At 47.2% G+C, this 16,742-nt stretch overlaps 2 protein-coding genes and 1 pseudogene across 3 annotated transcripts; 1 reads left to right on the top strand and 2 right to left on the bottom strand.

Annotated features, from left to right (window-relative positions):
* LOC112887118 lies at positions 1-2,519 on the bottom strand (annotated as a pseudogene).
* A 1,262-nt stretch (positions 2,520-3,781) lies between these two features.
* LOC112887107 (DEAD-box ATP-dependent RNA helicase 1) lies at positions 3,782-9,196 on the top strand. Of its 2 annotated transcripts, XR_003227490.1 has the most exons (10): positions 3,782-4,080; positions 4,531-4,765; positions 4,902-5,156; positions 5,747-5,898; positions 6,115-6,292; positions 6,435-6,622; positions 7,115-7,319; positions 7,760-7,865; positions 7,975-8,144; positions 8,783-9,196. XR_003227490.1 is itself a non-coding variant. In XM_025953202.1 (9 exons), the coding sequence occupies exons 1-9, from the start codon at positions 3,944-3,946 to the stop codon at positions 8,079-8,081; spliced, it is 1,563 nt and encodes a 520-aa protein (XP_025808987.1). In that variant the 5' UTR covers positions 3,782-3,943; the 3' UTR covers positions 8,082-8,411. The 2 variants fall into 2 exon arrangements, 1 of the variants encoding a protein (XP_025808987.1); XM_025953202.1 differs by lacking the exon at positions 8,783-9,196 and having other exon boundaries at positions 7,975-8,411.
* Positions 9,197-10,751: 1,555 nt separating this feature from the next.
* LOC112887126 (transcription factor bHLH82-like) lies at positions 10,752-14,730 on the bottom strand. Its single transcript, XM_025953221.1, has 7 exons — positions 14,222-14,730; positions 14,050-14,130; positions 13,624-13,803; positions 13,266-13,331; positions 12,298-12,363; positions 12,110-12,178; positions 10,752-11,343 (listed from the first exon to the last, which is right to left on the bottom strand). The coding sequence occupies exons 1-7, from the start codon at positions 14,585-14,587 to the stop codon at positions 10,969-10,971; spliced, it is 1,203 nt and encodes a 400-aa protein (XP_025809006.1). The 5' UTR covers positions 14,588-14,730; the 3' UTR covers positions 10,752-10,968.
* Between the last annotated feature and the right edge of the window lie 2,012 nt (positions 14,731-16,742).

Genomic DNA, 16,742 nt, shown 5'->3' with positions numbered 1-16,742 from the left:
TTGCTCTGAACTTCTGATTTTCTTAGCAATTAGTATCAGAAGATCAGTGTCATCAAGACCACGTACTGGGTAAGTACTGAAGTACTGAATGTTTCAACAAAACTTGGCCGTTGTCAGCCAATGTGGAAGGCGTCGCCACAAATATCGACTATCAAGGCTAGTGAATCAAAACTAGTTAAGTGAAGGATCTGAAGCATTCAAGTCCTGGGTGTGCGACACCAACCCGCAGTCGTAGGAAGCCACACAGCTTCGTTCCACGTCCACGGGTGACCGGGAACTCCTGCTCGTTCGGCCGGCACCACCGGAAACTTGCCGCCATGATCCAGCTGGGATTGACGAGGAACTTACTGTTGTCCCGCGCCCACCGCGCCTTCTCAGTCCCTGGATCCAGTGCGACAACATGTGTAACCGTGGCGTCGGCGTTGGCCGCGCAGACGGCACCCAGCCGCTCGGTCAACTTCCACATGGGGTGGTCGCCGGCGAAGTCCGCGAGGGGGATCACCCGGCTGAACGCCACCGTGCAGCCGCGCAGCACCTCGCGCCGCACCGCCCTGATCACCTCCCTGACGTCCGAGCAGCTCCCGTCGAGGACCGAGTCGAAGAACCCCTGGTGGACGCGCTTCAGGACTTCCAGCATGACGGCCAGCGAGCCGTGGTGTTCCCTCTCGTCCCGCCTCAGCTCCGTCAGGGAGTTCATGTCGTAGCCGAACTGCCGGCAGGAGGAGGCGAAGTGGAGGTATCTGTTCATCAGGATCAGGTTCTCCTGGTGGTCCGGCCAGACATGGTCCGAGGATCACCACCGAGACGGCCTCGGCGCCCGGGACGACGTCGAGGTTCTTCATGTCCCGCCGGGTCGACTCCTCGCTCGACACGATCCTCGCGCCGAAGTAGACGCCATCGGGTCCAGCTGCTTGGCGACCGCCCTCGCGTACTCCTGACCTCCCAGGGTGTACACGTGCATCTCGAACATGGTGCTCGCCTGCTCCAGGAAGCCTCGCACGAACGGGCGCAGCTTGGTGAGCACATGGACGTCCAACTGGAAGAGGCCTGTGCGGGGATCATCCATGGTGTGCCGCGTGAATCCATTGCTTTGCTCGGTGGGGGAGAGCTGGCGGATCTCCGTCGAGTTGAGCAGCGTGTGATCCAGGTCCAGGATGAGGGTCAGCTTCCTCGCGCGCAAGAGTGTGTCCAGATCGGACGCGCGCGGGATGCTCGTCGTCGCCGAAGCCGGAACCGCCGGGCACTCCTGGATCTTCCCAACTACGCCTCCTCCCGCGCCCCCATCCTTCACCCCACGCAGGAAGCCGCGGTGAGCGGGGCAGGGGGCGACTCTGGGCCTGGGGGCGCCTCCTTCCGCGTTCTCCTCCTTTGCCCCGCACCGGGAGCAGCGCCCGCGGACGAATCCGGGGTGCGGGGGGCAGCGCCCGTCGCCGTTGTCGTTCCCCCCTTGTTTGATCTTGCTCTTGCGGCGGCGGCCGCGGGATCGTCGTCTTCCCATCGGGGCGGCGGAGGGGGAGGTGGGGATCGGAAGGCGATTGGTGGGGCCGGTTGGAAATCGAAACGCCAAAATGAAATGGGCGCGGCCGTTTGGAGCGGCCGTGACGTTGCCGCCGCCTTCTCCCCTACCTAAAGAGCCTTTTTACACTTTTTACTATTATTACAAACGCTACTCATTCAAATATCGCTATTACGATTGCTTTTACAAAATTATCATTAGAAAAAAGAAGAAATCGTACAAATTTACCAAAAAGATATATTTTTACGTGTATAGCGTGCTAGATCACGGTGACAGCATGAAGGCACGTTGAGAAAAGATGAAGCTGCCCTGCGCTGCTCCTCTCTCTCCCTCACCGACAGCTAGGTTCCGCAGCTCCTCTCACTGGTTAGGTGGGCCCCACCCGTCAGCTTAGTCTCCCACCTCTAGCACTTTTTTCCCCACCTCGGTTCCCGACCTATCCACGGCCCCGTTCCCCGCACGCCGCCTCGCCTCCAGTGGCCTGCGCGTCCCCACGAGGACCGCCGCCGCCATGCCTCCCGCACACGAGCTCGCGGCCGCCGCCACGACCTCCGCGCTTGGCGTAGCTCCGGGGGTGCGCCTGCTCGTCGCCCTCTCCAGCTCCCGCGCGCTCAAGCCGCTGGCCGACGCCACCTCCGCCGCCGTCGCCACGCTCAGGCCGCCGCGTCCTCCCCGGTCGCCACCATCCTTGCTGCATCCAAGGCCGCATCCAAGTCCTACAAGGCCGCAGGCACGCTCGGCCCCGCCGCGCGCCTCCCCAAGCTCCCCTCCTCCAAGCGCCTCAAGGTCGCCTTCGCAGCCGCAGCCGCCGGGGCTAGGTGGAGGCGTGAGTGCATGAGCGGGCCGCCGCTGTTGGCGTGCAAAGGCGGGTGTCCAAGTCCTCTTCGTCCGTCGGCCGCCAGTCCACTCCGTTCGTGCCAGCGCTGCTGAGCCTGGCCAAGTCCGGTGCAGCTGGACGGAGGGAGGTAGCGGTGCTGCTGCGGCACGCGGCGGGGCGGCGGCCCGGGCGCTCCTGCTCCTCAAACTGAAGGTGAGAGATGAAGCTGAAAGGTGGGGCCCACCTGGCAGTGAGAGGAGTTGCGGGACCCAGCTGAAGGAGGGGGAGAGAGAGAGAGAGGAGGAGCAGGGTAGGGGTAGCTTCGTCTTATTTTTAACGTGCCTCCACGCTAGCACCGTGACCTGGCACGTCACCTATAAAAAATATCCGTTTTTTAAGCTTATAAGATTTCTTCTCTTTCCAATGGTAGCTTTGTAAAGTCAACTGTAAGAGTGATATTCACGTGAGTGGTGTTTGTAATAATCACAAAAATATAAAACGGTAATGCTAGCATTGGGACGTCCAATGAAAAAAATAGTGGGACACCTCCAACCAGCGTTTTTTTACACACAATTTTATTGTAATAAGTATGAGGTATTGTTGTAGTGAGAAAAAGCACTTCAATCTCATTGACCGATGTTGCGGTGATCTTTTTACATACTTTTTTTTTAGATATGGATATGTATTACAATATGGATACGATAATATTGCAGCGGGAGTTCCAGTTAATTATTGATGTCGCAGTAGTTGTTTTAAAATTATTCGATGGGTCGACCTATATGATTATATGATTATAGTGGTATGTTTGAGATGTGAGGTGATGCTGCAACAATTAGAATTCTGCATAAATTTATTATACATTTAATAGTTGATATGTCGACTAATTCTATTTATTTTATTAATTTTTTAAGAAAAATATTCTTTTAATATTGAAATTGTTGTTCAAAAATATCGCAATTATAATTTCTAAATGTTGCCAATTAGTGTTGATATTACAAAACTTTGTGTTTCTACATATTATTGTTCTTATAGAAATATTGCATGAAATATTATGTTATGTTGCAGTGGAAATTTTCTATCATAGAATCGGATGATATAATTATTTTTATATATATTTTTGTAACGTGGTATTAGTGATTTCAAATGTTGCAGTAAATTAATTTTCAATGTTGCCATGGAGGCCGCTAGTCGCTCCGAGCCCCACCTCCGGACTCCAGTTAGAAAGAAGCAGAATAGTTTCTTGCTCATCTGGGGGCACAAAAATGTGGGCTACGGTAGGCAACGGCTGGGCCGGGGGCGTGGGGTCAAAACGTTAAAATGTACGGCTCAAATCTCTTTGTGGCTGGCCCAACAGAATACAGCCCAACCCATCCCACTCCACCCCACCGTGGTGAGTCCGTGACCACCCCCCCCCCCCAACCCGGCCCCCGCCCCCCCACCCCCCGACCCGAAGCGCCCTAGTTTGCCGGCCGCCTCCAATTCGCAGCGAGCGAGTCCTCGCCGTCGCAGCCACTCCCTGCCCCGCGCGCCGCCTCGCATCACCAGTGCTCCTCCCGGCTTCAGCTCCTCCGCGAGTTTATCACATTACCTGAGGCGAGTTCTGTCGCTGGATGGTTGCCATGGCGAGGAATGATGAGGAAGAGGGGCCCGCGGACCGCGTGCCGCACCTGCCGTGGATGCGGTACCCCGTCGACATCGACGCCTTCTCCGGCTGCCCCGTCGCGCAGCTTCCCCGCCTCGACCCCAGGTGCGCTCTCGATGCTTCCGCGTTTTCCTTGTGATCACTTGAAACAGGCGATTCTTTAGTTTGGTTGCTTGCTGCTAGGAGTAGACTAACTATGTGGTTTAGGTTTTGAGTTTTGCTGTCTGTAGTGGGTGGGGGAAATTACAGTGAGGATGCTATTTAGTTTTCACTCTCGTGAAGATAGGAGTAGGATTTGTCTTGGAATTTAGCTTGCGTTGCTTGGTTGCTCGCAGAAACTGTAGAGCTGGATGGCGGTTGCTGCTTCTGCAATTTGTTAGGGCCGAGTTCCAACTAGGTTGTCTTAGCAAAGCTTGGTGCTAATCCGCCCAGTGGCTAGCTTGTGTCACTGTGCTTAGCATTTTGGTTCCTTCGTTATAAGTTGTCAAATGCATTTTCAGTGCAGTTAATCTATCAAGCTAGGAAAGTGTCTGAAGGGTATGTTTACCATTGTAGATTAGCAGGGGCTTTGCAGAGAATGGGAATTGAATCATTTTTCCCAGTTCAAGAAGCAGCTTGGGTGGAAACGATTGGTCCTGGTGCTTTTGAGAGGGATGTCTGTATTAACTCCCCAACTGGATCTGGCAAAACTCTAGCTTATGCCCTACCTATTGTGCAAATGCTCTCCACTCGGAAAGTAAGGTGTTTGCGTGCTTTGGTTGTGCTTCCTACACGGGATTTAGCCTTGCAGGTTGGTGCATTTTCTGTTTAACTTTTTGAAATTTATCTCTCCTAATCCATAGCGCCCACATTTGAGCCTGACATTTATCCATTTCATATCAGGCCAAAACAAATGAAAGTTTTTTCTGTTTTTAATTCAACTGCAGGTTAAAGAGGTTTTTGATGCTATTGCTCCTGTGGTGGGCTTGTCAGTAGGTTCAGCAGTTGGCCAATCGTCATTAGCAGATGAAGTTTCCAATCTTGTCAGGAAGCCCAAACAAGAGCTTTACCCAACTATTGATGAAGAATATGTCAAAATGGAACCACAGACTAAAGTTGATATATTGGTGGCAACACCTGGAAGACTGATGGATCACATTAACATGACAAATGGTTTCAGTCTGGAGCATCTTCAGTACCTGGTAGGCTCATTGGTAACTTTATTGCATAATTCTTTTTACATCTCCTACACTTACGTTGTCGATAGTTTTTGTTTTATCTGAATCTAATGTCCTTCTCCTTCATGGAATTGTCTGTTTAAGCCTTGAACGATCACTGTAGTTTGTGTGTGCTTTATATACTGTACACTAAAAAAAATGTGAAAGGAACACACCATGTAGATTTTTTGTGAGATTATGCCCTGGAATTGAATTTCGACCAGAGTGTTTGCAGTTTGCTTTGTGCCTGGTTTATATCCAGATATATGGTGATGCGTCTGCTATATTGGCATCAATGCATGATTATTCTGGGCCAATTTATGGCAACGCAGAACTACCAGATTCAGCTCTTACTTTAGATCCTTACTACGTATGTCTTTTGGAATCATGCAACTTGCAAGTTTCAATATAATTTGACATATGGGGGCTGTTGTTGTTTCATGGAGTTGTACTATTTGTGTATAAACATACAAACTTTTGCTTTAGCGTTTTTTAGACTGCTTTAGCCTTATCATGTGTGTGTACTTTTCCAACTTTCTAGCACCTCATATTTCATTTATTTTGTTGGGATTCAGGTCATTGATGAAACAGATAGGATGTTAAGAGAGGCTTACCAATCCTGGTTGCCAACAGTGATCCAACTTACACACTCAATTGGCCAAGATCGTTCCTGGCACGACACTGATGGGAAAACTCTACTTCATCCATTGACTACTATTAGAAGATCGTAATTCCTATTCCTAATTACATTCTTGTGTAGTTTCCTCTTTTAGTAAAGGTCACATTGTATGCTCATATTATCATACCCTCTTTTATTAAGGTTAACAACTTTGCCCATATTCTCCGTACTTTACATTCTTGCCGTTCCCTACCATATGAACAGTTTAATACAGTGCTATATATTTTGTTTGTGGATTTAATTAATCTGCCCTTTACCGTGTAGAGGTGTTGAGCGTGGGTTTAAAGGTAAATGCTATCCAAGATTAGCAAAGATAGTTTTGTCTGCTACACTGACTCAAGATCCTAGCAAGCTTTCTCAACTCGAGTTGCACCACCCCTTATTGTTGAATAGTGGGAAGAAGCGTTACAGAATTCCTACAAAACTTGAATCCTACAAGCTGGTCTCTCTCTCTCTCTCTCTCTCTCTCTCTCTCTCTATAGCACCTTTTATCTTAGATCAACAGTTTTGTGTCATCCAAGTGTAAAAGTACTATTGGAAACTCTTTTGTGCATACTCATATTTGTTCTATGCTGCAATTGCAGATTTGTACATCAAACTTAAAGCCACTCTCTCTCATTGTTCTTCTCCAAGAGCTGCAAGGGAACAAGTGCTTAGTTTTTACCTCATCTGTAGAATCAAGCCACAGACTAAGCACATTGCTGGGATTTTTTGAAGACTTACCCTTTAAATTTAGTGAATATTCACGCTTGCAGCGAGAATCTACTCGAAGGTAAGCTATCTAAATTAAATTGTTTAACTTGATAAATCAAAGTTTTTTTGGGTTGAGTTTTGGGTGATTAGCCATATCAAGGTTAACAAGAAAAGAATGGGAATCTTGTCTCTACTTGGATCTGCCTTACTAAAGTGCTGAGGTCATAATCTTTGGTTTACATGAATGTGAATTTAGAAAACAATTAGTTCGAAAGTATGTGGTCTAGTGATGATGGGATTAGAGAATGATACAATGAAGTTGAGCTTATCCCCAACTTGAGACATTAATTGTTATGGGATATTATGGCCATGGTCTACGACTATGCGGTAGGTTAAATTAGGAATAGGTCATACAGTTGGAACAAATAGGTCATACAGTAGGAATAGGTGATGAGATTTTTTTTTTCTATAAATTAGGGATAGATATCAAGTTTGTTTCTACAATAGTCGAGATTGGTAACTTAAGTGACCGATATGATGCCATTATATTAATTGAATTTCTCTCTTGCAGGAAGACACTGGAGGCCTTCAAGGAAGGGGAAATCGATGTTCTGATCGGTACTGATAGAATGGCTCGTGGAATACATATTGATGGTTTAAGATATGTTATCAATTATGATATGCCACCATATGTGAAAACATACATACATCGAGCGGGTCGGACTGCAAGAGCAGGGGAGTCTGGTTCCTGCTTCACCTTTTTAAGAAAACATGAGGTATTGCTCTGCCTAATGATAATAGGTAGCTTTCCCAATGCCTGTGTATGCATAATTATATTGTGAAAAGGTTGCAATCTCATTCTCCTTCCTGTATGGCTGTACCCTTGGGGTTAGACTCATGGACTGCGAGCTGAGTATTGTTGAGCTGCTGGATGTTTGTTTGGTACCATATGATTTGGTGTGGAAAGTTGTTATAGGGACACTGCTCAGTACTGACTACTGAGCAGTGAGACTTCCTCACTTGCGTTAGGAATTAAGAATGCATAAAGCACTTTGATGTCCATTCTAAAGTGAAATATAACTATGTACACTACTAGATGCCTCCATTTTATTACCAGGCGTACACCCAACTGAATCATACCCAGAGCAGTTGCAATAAGAATATACTTTGTGCATTTTGTATTTCTATGCCGGTTGCTGAGCCAAATGTTTTGTAGGTTAAAACTTTTGACAAAATGCTGAAGAAGGCTGACAATGCTAGCTGCAGTCTTCATTCATTGCCTGAGGAATCAATAGAAACACTTCGTCCAGTTTTCTCCAGTGGTGAGATAATGGTCCTGTAATTAGGATGTGCTGGTCTTTAGTTCCTTCTCACCTATAATTTTAACATTCCATCATTCTAACTATGTCATCTTCTTGTTTGGTTTAAAAGCTCTGAAAAAACTGGAAGAGTCTCTGGAATCAGAAGCAGCAAAGAAATCTAATTCAAGAGATAAAATCCCAAGTGGTTCTAAACGAAAGAGAACAAACCAGAAGTGAAGCAATAGATTAGCTTTAGTTCTGAAGTACTGATGTTGCATCTGCATTTGCTACAGAGATTTGGTGAGATCCCTCTGAGATGTCATGCAGTTTTTCTGGTACCATTATATTTGTTTTTTCTTATGTTCAGTGTAATGTTGGTGAATCGTCCTTACATTCATCAATGGGTGAAAAGAGAGCCATGAGGCAATTTCCCAGTTAGAAGACGGGCTAGAATGGTGCATAGTAAACCTGTAATTTGAAGTGTGCTTGACTTTGATTAATCAAATTTGAGATTGAGCCTGGTCCTTCTGAATTGGACTTGAAAATTTGAGCCAAATCTTTATTCTACTGTTTAACTTGTTAAGATTTCCAGCCCTTACATCATATACGAGTCCTTTTCTGCTTCCTTGATTTCTATGCATCTCTTATGAGGTCCTACATAGTTACATTCCAACCATTTTGTTCTCTACTAATAAGAGATGGTTATATGTGGTACTTACATTCCAGGTTCCAGCCATTTTGATCAGAATTCAGAACAAAATAATATCCCGCATCTTTTATCATACTTATCTAGTAGTCTCCACTGACATATTTTGTTATTCAGATTCGAGAATGAATTTTGAAGGATCCTCTGTGCAGAAGCTCTGATGCTCTTAAGAGTATAGTAGTAATTTCACAAGGATATTTATTTACTGATGTACTACTTTTCTTTTTGGCAGCCAGCATGACTTCTTAAAATCTTGGTGACATAATTTCAGATTCCTACTTCTATATGCCCATATCATCTAGGTAGTTCTGAGCCCCAACAATTCTGTAACTGGTTCGTCGTTCATTATGGATACCCAAAGTAAGACGTATGATTTCATATGTTTGCTGTGCATTGCTCTGTCCTATCTCCGCGCAACTTTCGCCATGCCTTCAACAGGCCGATCCATTTTGATGAATGGTACAGTAAATTTCTCTGTCATGGACAGTTGGAAAAGCATCCTTCTTTCCCTTCTGTGGTGTTCATCATTCACTGTGCATTTATGGCTGGAAGGAGGCCACCCCAAAGAAAAAGCTGGGTACCTTCACATCAATGTATCGGCACTGGTAACCTTTCAGTTATGCTTTACACTTGGAAAATTCCTTTCTGTCTTTGTCAATAAAACGTTTTTAACTCAATTATTTGGTGCCATTGATCGGGAAATGTCAAACTAGCAGATCAATCGACTAAAAACCCCATTTCCTTCGCTCCAACTTTCAACATGACTATTATTTTTTGCCTTGGTAACAATGGGAGATCTCATCTGCATCCTTGCAAAAAAAAAAACTTGCAATGTCTTTGTGGTCCAGTTTTAGACTGCCTTCCCTTCGGTTGCCCTTGTTCACTAGAGCTGTCAACGGGAGTTGTTTAAAGCATGATCAAAGATGCTCCTCATTTACTTCACCAACGTGGGTGCATCTCCTACCAGGATCCTGCTGTTATCAGGTAAATGTATGCCCATGACCCCCTCGTCTCCATTTGTTTACTCGGAGCCAGCCCATCGCGACGTGCGAACTGAAGGCAGGAAGGGAATAATGCCACTTAGTAGCCTGCACGCACGCCCATTCCCTTGCCCTTCTCGGATCATCCAACGGTGTTATCGCCTGCGCTGCAATCATTAACGCTGCATCATCACAATTGTCGGAGGTGGTTAGGGGAAAAACTAGCTGTGGAATGTCTTTGTCGTCTGATAGGATACAGGGGATGCTCCCCAGGAAGACCTTGAAACTATTAAGCTCGAGTTGTACTTGGTTTATCTCTGTGTCTGCAACTGATACGTCTGTGTCTGCAGATAGAGGATTAGGGTACATCCTTCGCAGAGTGCTATTACATGTATGTTTTGAGACACAGTGTTCAGACCATCAGGCGCTCGCAAACACTTGCTTCGCACCGTAGCCATGCGCTGCAAAATAAGCACCTTATCTGCCCTCCCCTCTATAATATTACATCAGGGAAGACTCTATGTGCTTAGCTTTAAGGTACACTCTCTATATCTAAAGTTATCTGGTGGTCCGAAAAGCGCCTAATTTCAGCAGTGGAGAGCAGACTTTGCAGCTCATCTTTTTTTAAAATTATGGAACAAGTTCCGGCCTTGATCATTCACAAGCGAATAGCTACAGCCAAAAAAGTTACCAGAGAGTTCTTAGATTCTAAAACTCAAACGAGGGATTTCAAAAATCAAGAGAAAGCTCTAAAGACAAAGAAAGAAAACTGGAAGGCTAAACTTCAATCTTCTTCTTCGTTCCCGCTTCAACCTTGTAAAGTCTTTCCCGCTTCAACCTTGTAAAGTCTTCACGCAACATCAATCCATCACATCTCTCGTCTGAACTTAGATGCCTGGATCATCCGTTGCTTACCAAGTCTCTTCACGTAAACCTCTGCCTAGTGCAGACTTTGCAGCTCATCTGTAATAGGACAGCATGTCTCTGCACTGCTCCCACATAATCTTTCATTTTGTTGACCAGCTTTGCACTTGATACCGCCCCAACACCCATTAGATAATTTTGTAGTACGCGGGATGGGATATGAACACGATCCTTTGGACCAATAATTTGGATTCCTCCTCACCTCCACCTAACAAGAGACACGGCAGCTCCACGACAAATTTTGCAGAAAAAGAAGGCTAGGGATTAGAGGAGCAGCTCATAGCCCAGAAAAGGAGGAGAGGTAAAGAGACCAGAAAAGCTATTTCGCAAGAACATGAAAAGACGGAGCTAAAGGTTGCATGATTCAACATCATTTCTTATAAACAAACAAAAGGAGGGCAGGAAAGGTGGAGGGAGGGGAAAGGCCTGCGGCGCCACTTCACAATTCCACCCCTACAAGACCACCCTTTTGAGCACACAACCTCCCGAGAAGTCAAGAACGCTGCCTCTGCCTTCACTGTTTACTGCCGGCACCAGCATCCTTGACGGTCCGGGAGTCGTCGCCGCCGGCGCCGTTCATCAATGGAGGCGACGCCGGGTTGCCGCCTTCATGCGCAGGGCCTCTAGCACTGCCCATTGAGCCAATGGAGGGGCGGGATAGGAGGGACGACGATGTGGCAGAGGAGATGGCCGAGGCTAGAGAGATGGGCATCAGGCAGAGCCCCTTGCCCTGCAGGTACTGCATGGCGGTGCCCATGTCCTCCTCCATCAACCTCGCCACTTGTTGCTCCGTCACCTTCAGGCTGCCGCCACCGTTTTCACCATTGCCGCCGCCGTTGGCAGCATTGCCATCTCCGCTGTCGCTTGTAGCATTCCCATTCCCATTACCCTGCAACAAGGATTTAAATTTGATGCGATGGCAATTTGGCTGATGCACAAGATGATAAAAACTGACGGGCATTTTGTCAGTCAAGATGATAAAAATAGAGAACCCATGAGCATTTTTTCGAATTTCACTCGGTTGACCTTATAGCAGCCGGGACATTTTTCAGAAGCTGGGGGTTCTCCTAAGTGGGCTAGTAACCTCTGCGGCTTAAACGCCTGATCAGTACCTTGTAATACTTTTCAGGCGTGTTTTCCTTTTTGGCTTGAGTCCTCATCAACAAAGATTCCTACATACCTTTTCCGATGTGTTGGCCACTAATGCTTGATCAGTTCCTTAAGCAAAGTTATGGCACATATCTCTTTTTAATTTCGTGCAAATCTGCAAGCATGCTGTTTGGTTTTAATACCTCTTTTTGGTGACTTTTAGCCCTCGAATGCCAAAGGTAGAATCGGAATTTTTATATTGATATCCTATTATTTAGACTTAATCAGGGATCAACTTTAGACTGACGATTCTTAAATGGTTTGGAATACCAACTTTAAAGATGACGAAATTATGAATACCTATTTGGACCTAACCAATGGTCAAAAGGATAACACTTTCCCGGATTGCTTTGTGCTTCAGTGAACATCATTAGAGCATTTCAGGGTTCAACATACTTGGCCCACATATATTAGTTAGCCTCTGGCTTTGTATCAATTGGGGTCGTTGCTGGCACTTTAGTTTTCAAAATAATAAAGTATTATATGACACAACCGTAGATACGTACCTCTGCTGACATGTTAGCAACTAGAGGGCCGACCCCTGCAGCTCCACCTAATCGGCTCATGCTAAGAACCTGCAACAATGGGAAACATTTGAGGAGGAATCATGAACTATGTCCAGTGCCCAAATTATGAGCAGAATTTAGAAAGCCATCCCACAGTAACCTAGCTAGGTGTAGGAAAGCAGAAATACCTTGACTTGGAGCTGGAGGAACTTCACATAATCAATGATCTCATCGAGCATCGATGCCTTGTCGGTCTGCAAACAAAATTCCATATGATCACTTCAGCGACAGTGATGGTGTCCATTCTAGTTTGTGCTGTCTGTGTAAGCTCCATCGGCTAAGACACGAGGAGCGATGTTTTTATTCCAAGGGGCAGCAAAAGAGCATTCGTTATTGCTTCATGATACTCTAACAGTGACCGCAAGTTGTGCCGAAAAGGATCTTAGATGTGCCAATGGAAGCTCCATCGTGGCACGTGGTGTTCGTGGGGAACAGGAGCTGGAGTGTTGACAATGCTCATGTCTCCGGCTTTAGTGTTTTGCAGCCGTCGCTTAGTTCAAGCAAGGTATGTCTCGAAGTTCATGTATATATCTCTGCATTTTATACCAAAGCCTAGCTAGTTAACCTGCCATTCCCCTCATGTAGGAATCTTGTGGCTTCCAGTGATCAACATCCCCCCAGTGTAACTGTCACTAGTTTCTTGCTAAAAAAACTGTTACTAGTTTTGCGGCCTTACTGGCAGCAGATTTTTACTACTGCTAGTGCTAGACCATCTTTAATTAGAAGCTACTAATTACTAAAACACATCCTCCAATGGAGGTCCGACACGTGTCGCATCAACCAAGCAGTGAAGTGTGGGCAACTGCACCATATGCCCCAACCACCATGGTTTTCTATTCTGTAATGCACTTTTTTATTTTACCAATGTTACATATAGGAGAGCATAGCACGTTATACTATAACAAGTCAAGATAGTGTATCACCCAAAGACTGAATTTAAGGAAAAATGTACTCCTACATCACACCACAGCGCTAAAAAGAAATGAGTGCACCCTCACCACATCTCAAGGAAAGCTTCCTGCTACTTTGTTCAAAAGAAAGGGCAAAAGGAGAAAAAGAGGGGAGAAAAGAAAAGAGAGGGAAAAAATTGGTCTACCTTGTTGGCATTAGGGACCAGCTCCTGCAACGCCTTCATCCTCTCAGCTATCCTCTCCCTCCGGAGCTGCAACAAACGCATGGCGAGAGTGAGCAAGAAGACACACAGGAGATGCACAGCCGAAATTGTCCTACAGTTCATCTCTAATTCTCTGCTGTATCTGAACACTGAAACCAAAATTTGTGGCCAAACTTTGCAGCTTAAATTGGAGCAAGGGACTGTGAAATTGAGGTCTGTGAGAGGTCAAACTGGCGTCCGAGAATTGTGGAGCTCCAGGCACAAGAGCACAGGAGGGGTACAGTGATGCAGGCATTAAAAAATGGAGGGAGAAGGGAAAGGTGGTGGGAGAGTGGCGTACACGTTCGGCGATGCTGTGAGGGTCAGTCGCTTGTCCCCTCCTCGCCCGCACACGCTGCTGTCGCGGCGGCGCGGCCCCTCCCCCCGACGACGCTCCGGCGGCCGGAGCACCTGCCGGTGCCGACCCGCCGCCACGCGCGGCTGCGCCTCCTCCGAAGCTCTGCGCCGGCATTGACCCGCCCTTTGACCAGACGAGGATAAAAGAAACGGCTTTCTGAGCCCAATTGATCAACCAAGAAAAACCAAACTTGCCAGAAAAATGAAGAATTGAAATTCTAGTAGCTTCCGTTTCAAAAATGAAAAAGAAATTCTAGTATCTTTGCCAGTTGCTTGCGCCATGAGTGCAGAAGCAAAGTGATTGCTGAATAATTGAGAGTGCAATCGTCCTGATGAACGTGATGCGGGCACTGGTTCTTGGCCGGCGTACCTGCCCGAACTGCGGCTGCACAGCGGCGGCACCATGCATCCCGGCGGCTCCGAATCCGTTGTACAGTGTCTGGTCGCCTCCCTGCAAAACCCCAAAACCATGTCAGCGACGGGGCAAAATGAAATCTCTGCAGGAGGCAGGCAGAGCGGAGCAGAATTAATAAACATCTTACAACGGCATTGGGTGACTTGAAGGTGGCATCCATGTCCTCCCTCGCCCGGTCGGTGAACAGAGGCAGCGGCAGGAACCCTGCGGCGCCGCCGTCCTCCACGCCGGCGGCGAGGCCGTGCAGGTCGCTGAGGTGGAGCATGACGGGCTTGTCCCCGCCGCCGCCGATCTGGTGGTGGCGGAGCCGCGAGGCGAGGAGCGCGGACTCGTCGAACGCGGCGTCCTCGGAGGCCCCCGCGGGGAGCTCCCAGGGGGACTTGCCGGAGCCGAGCTCGGACCACGCGGCCGGCAGCGTGGACAGCATCTGGTCGAAGAAGTCGTCCTGCCCGCCGCCGCCTCCGCCCTGCATTTCGCGGCCGCTCGGCTGCATGGATCGGGGTGGCGAACCGGCGTCTGGTGACTGGCGAGGCGCGCGGCTCCTTGTTGGCAAGAGCTTGTTGCAGGGAGAGGATGGTAATGGCGGTGGGGAAGGCGAGCGCGAACCGAGAGGAAAGGGGTTCGTTGGGCTCGGAAAGGAAGCGAGCGAAGAGGGGGCGTGTAGCGTGCGGGGTTTTATAATCGCGCTTTACGTGGCCCAAATAATGGTGTCCTGATGTTGCAAAACCGTGCAGGGAGGCCCTTGGATTACACGGGAAATCCGCAGTTGCCCCTTGTATAGCAAGCAGACTAGCAGAGTGGTCACTCTTGATTTTAGGGTCCGTTTGGCAGGGCTTTAGCTTTGGCTTCTCCTTCAAAAAAAGCCTAAGCCCTACCAAACACCATTTTCTTAAACCAGCTTCATCAAAAAGCTGAAGCTATTTTTGTATTAGAGGGGAGGAGCCACGATTTGTGGCTTGTCCAGCTTCAGCTCACATTATTTTTGCAAAAACCCCCTCCCACCATTGCACCAATTTTCTTTTAGATCCACAATTCGCGAAGGGGTACGAGGCCTCCCAAAAAAAGCTCCCACGGAGCAGCGCACAGACCAGAGGCGCCGCCGCCGCTAGGGTTGGGCCTTTGCTTGCTATACTTTGCTGTATGCAGGTCTCAAGATTTTTTTTAGATTATGCATGTTGTCCTCAACCAGCTGGATATTGCAGTTCAAATCCAGCAGTTTGAACCTGTAATTTTCAGTCCCACTAATCCCTGTCCTTGCATGCAGATGAATCGCTTGAGGAAGTCTCGATCCAGCAGTGGTGTCGCGGGATTAGGAGCCCAAAGTGGAACTGATGGTGTGGCGAGTCAATCCAATCCGGCAGCCGGAAGCTTGCCATCGTTCCCGGCGTTCGGAGTTCCCTCTGGTCATGGTTTTCGCCCTGCATATGCTGCTGCCGGAGTGCCCCCTGCCGGTGGCTTCATCCCCACGTACCCCACGGGACCGTCATCGACCGCACCTTCAGCTGGTGAGGCACCAACAGCTAGCTGTGGAGGACGCAACAGGAGGCCACCAGTTGCTCCTTCGTCGATCGGGGTCGGGATGGACAATGACATTGAGTTAACTGATGCAAGGTAGAAATGACTGCACAACATATGTAATTTGGTACCATTATAGTGATCTCTATTTATTCATTTCCAAGTGTTTGATCTGTGCCAGGGAGGTTCATCATTTTGCTCTTTAAAATCCCTAACACTAGCAGAACCTTTCATGTCCTTACCAAATATTCATAAGTGCACCGTCAGGACCTTTCCATTTAGAAATCTAAGGGTGTCACATTTGGTGCTTATCGATGCTTTGTATTCCTTAATAAATAGAACTGTTTTGTTTGAGTGCCTATCTATCATTGCAGTAATTTGGTAGTTGCCTAATGGTTGTAGTTTTTGGTATAACAATAGTAGTATTTCTGATGCTAATATGACTTTTTATGTGAGCAGTACGGCTTTTTGGAGTGATGAGAGAACTAGGATAGTATGTGATATTTTTGCAGAAGAAGTGCTAATTGGAAATCGTTCGAGTACTCATTTGAACAAAGCTAGGTATAACAATGTCATCCAAAAGTTCAAAACTGCAACTGGACTTGAGTATACTAGAAAGCAGTTTAAGAACAAATCGGAAAGGTTGAAATCAGATCATAGTATTTGGAAGCAATTAAAGGCGCAGACCGGTCTAGGATGGGATGGAAATGGGAATATTATCATGATCGATGAATGGTGGAAGAAGATGTCTAAAGTAAACATAAATATCTATATTTGTTTTATTTACAGATTTTACTTGATTTGAATTTAAGCAAATATTGGCATATTTACAGGAGATAAAAGGATCAGGAAGGTTCAAGACAAGAGGGCTGCAAAATGAAGAGAAGTTAGAAATTATGTTTGAAAACCTTCATAATACCGGTGAGGATCATTGGTGTGCTTCTAGCGGCGTTCCACCATCGCAAAGCTATCAACCAAGTGAAGAAGAGGAGGAGGACGATAGTGAACCAGATCCGGGAACACCTACTAGTGGGGCAAAAAGGAGAAACAGATTGTCTGACAATAGCAAGGGAAAACAACCGAAGACCAGCAAGGGGAGTTGGCTACTTGGAGAGGTTGAGAGAATGGTTTAA

Source organism: Panicum hallii, chromosome 1 (assembly GCF_002211085.1).
Source record: "Panicum hallii strain FIL2 chromosome 1, PHallii_v3.1, whole genome shotgun sequence".
NCBI lineage: Eukaryota > Viridiplantae > Streptophyta > Magnoliopsida > Poales > Poaceae > Panicum > Panicum hallii.
Note: the sequence above shows the minus strand (reverse complement) of the source record. Positions and strands in the feature narration are given on the sequence as shown.

Bases quoted from the DNA above. Each gene is read 5' to 3' on its own strand.
- LOC112887107 (XM_025953202.1), top strand. From the start codon at position 3,944: ATGGTTGCCATGGCGAGGAATGATGAGGAAGAGGGGCCCGCGGACCGC. The intron at 4,766-4,901 runs GTTGGTGCATTT...ATTCAACTGCAG, and splicing joins CACGGGATTTAGCCTTGCAG to GTTAAAGAGGTTTTTGATGC. The intron at 5,157-5,746 runs GTAGGCTCATTG...GTTGGGATTCAG, and splicing joins TGGAGCATCTTCAGTACCTG to GTCATTGATGAAACAGATAG.
- LOC112887126 (XM_025953221.1), bottom strand. From the start codon at position 14,587: ATGCAGCCGAGCGGCCGCGAAATGCAGGGCGGAGGCGGCGGCGGGCAG. The intron at 13,804-14,049 runs GTACGCCGGCCA...GTCTGGTCAAAG, and splicing joins TGCAGCCGCAGTTCGGGCAG to GGCGGGTCAATGCCGGCGCA. The intron at 11,344-12,109 runs GTACGTATCTAC...TCCTTGTTGCAG, and splicing joins TTGCTAACATGTCAGCAGAG to GGTAATGGGAATGGGAATGC.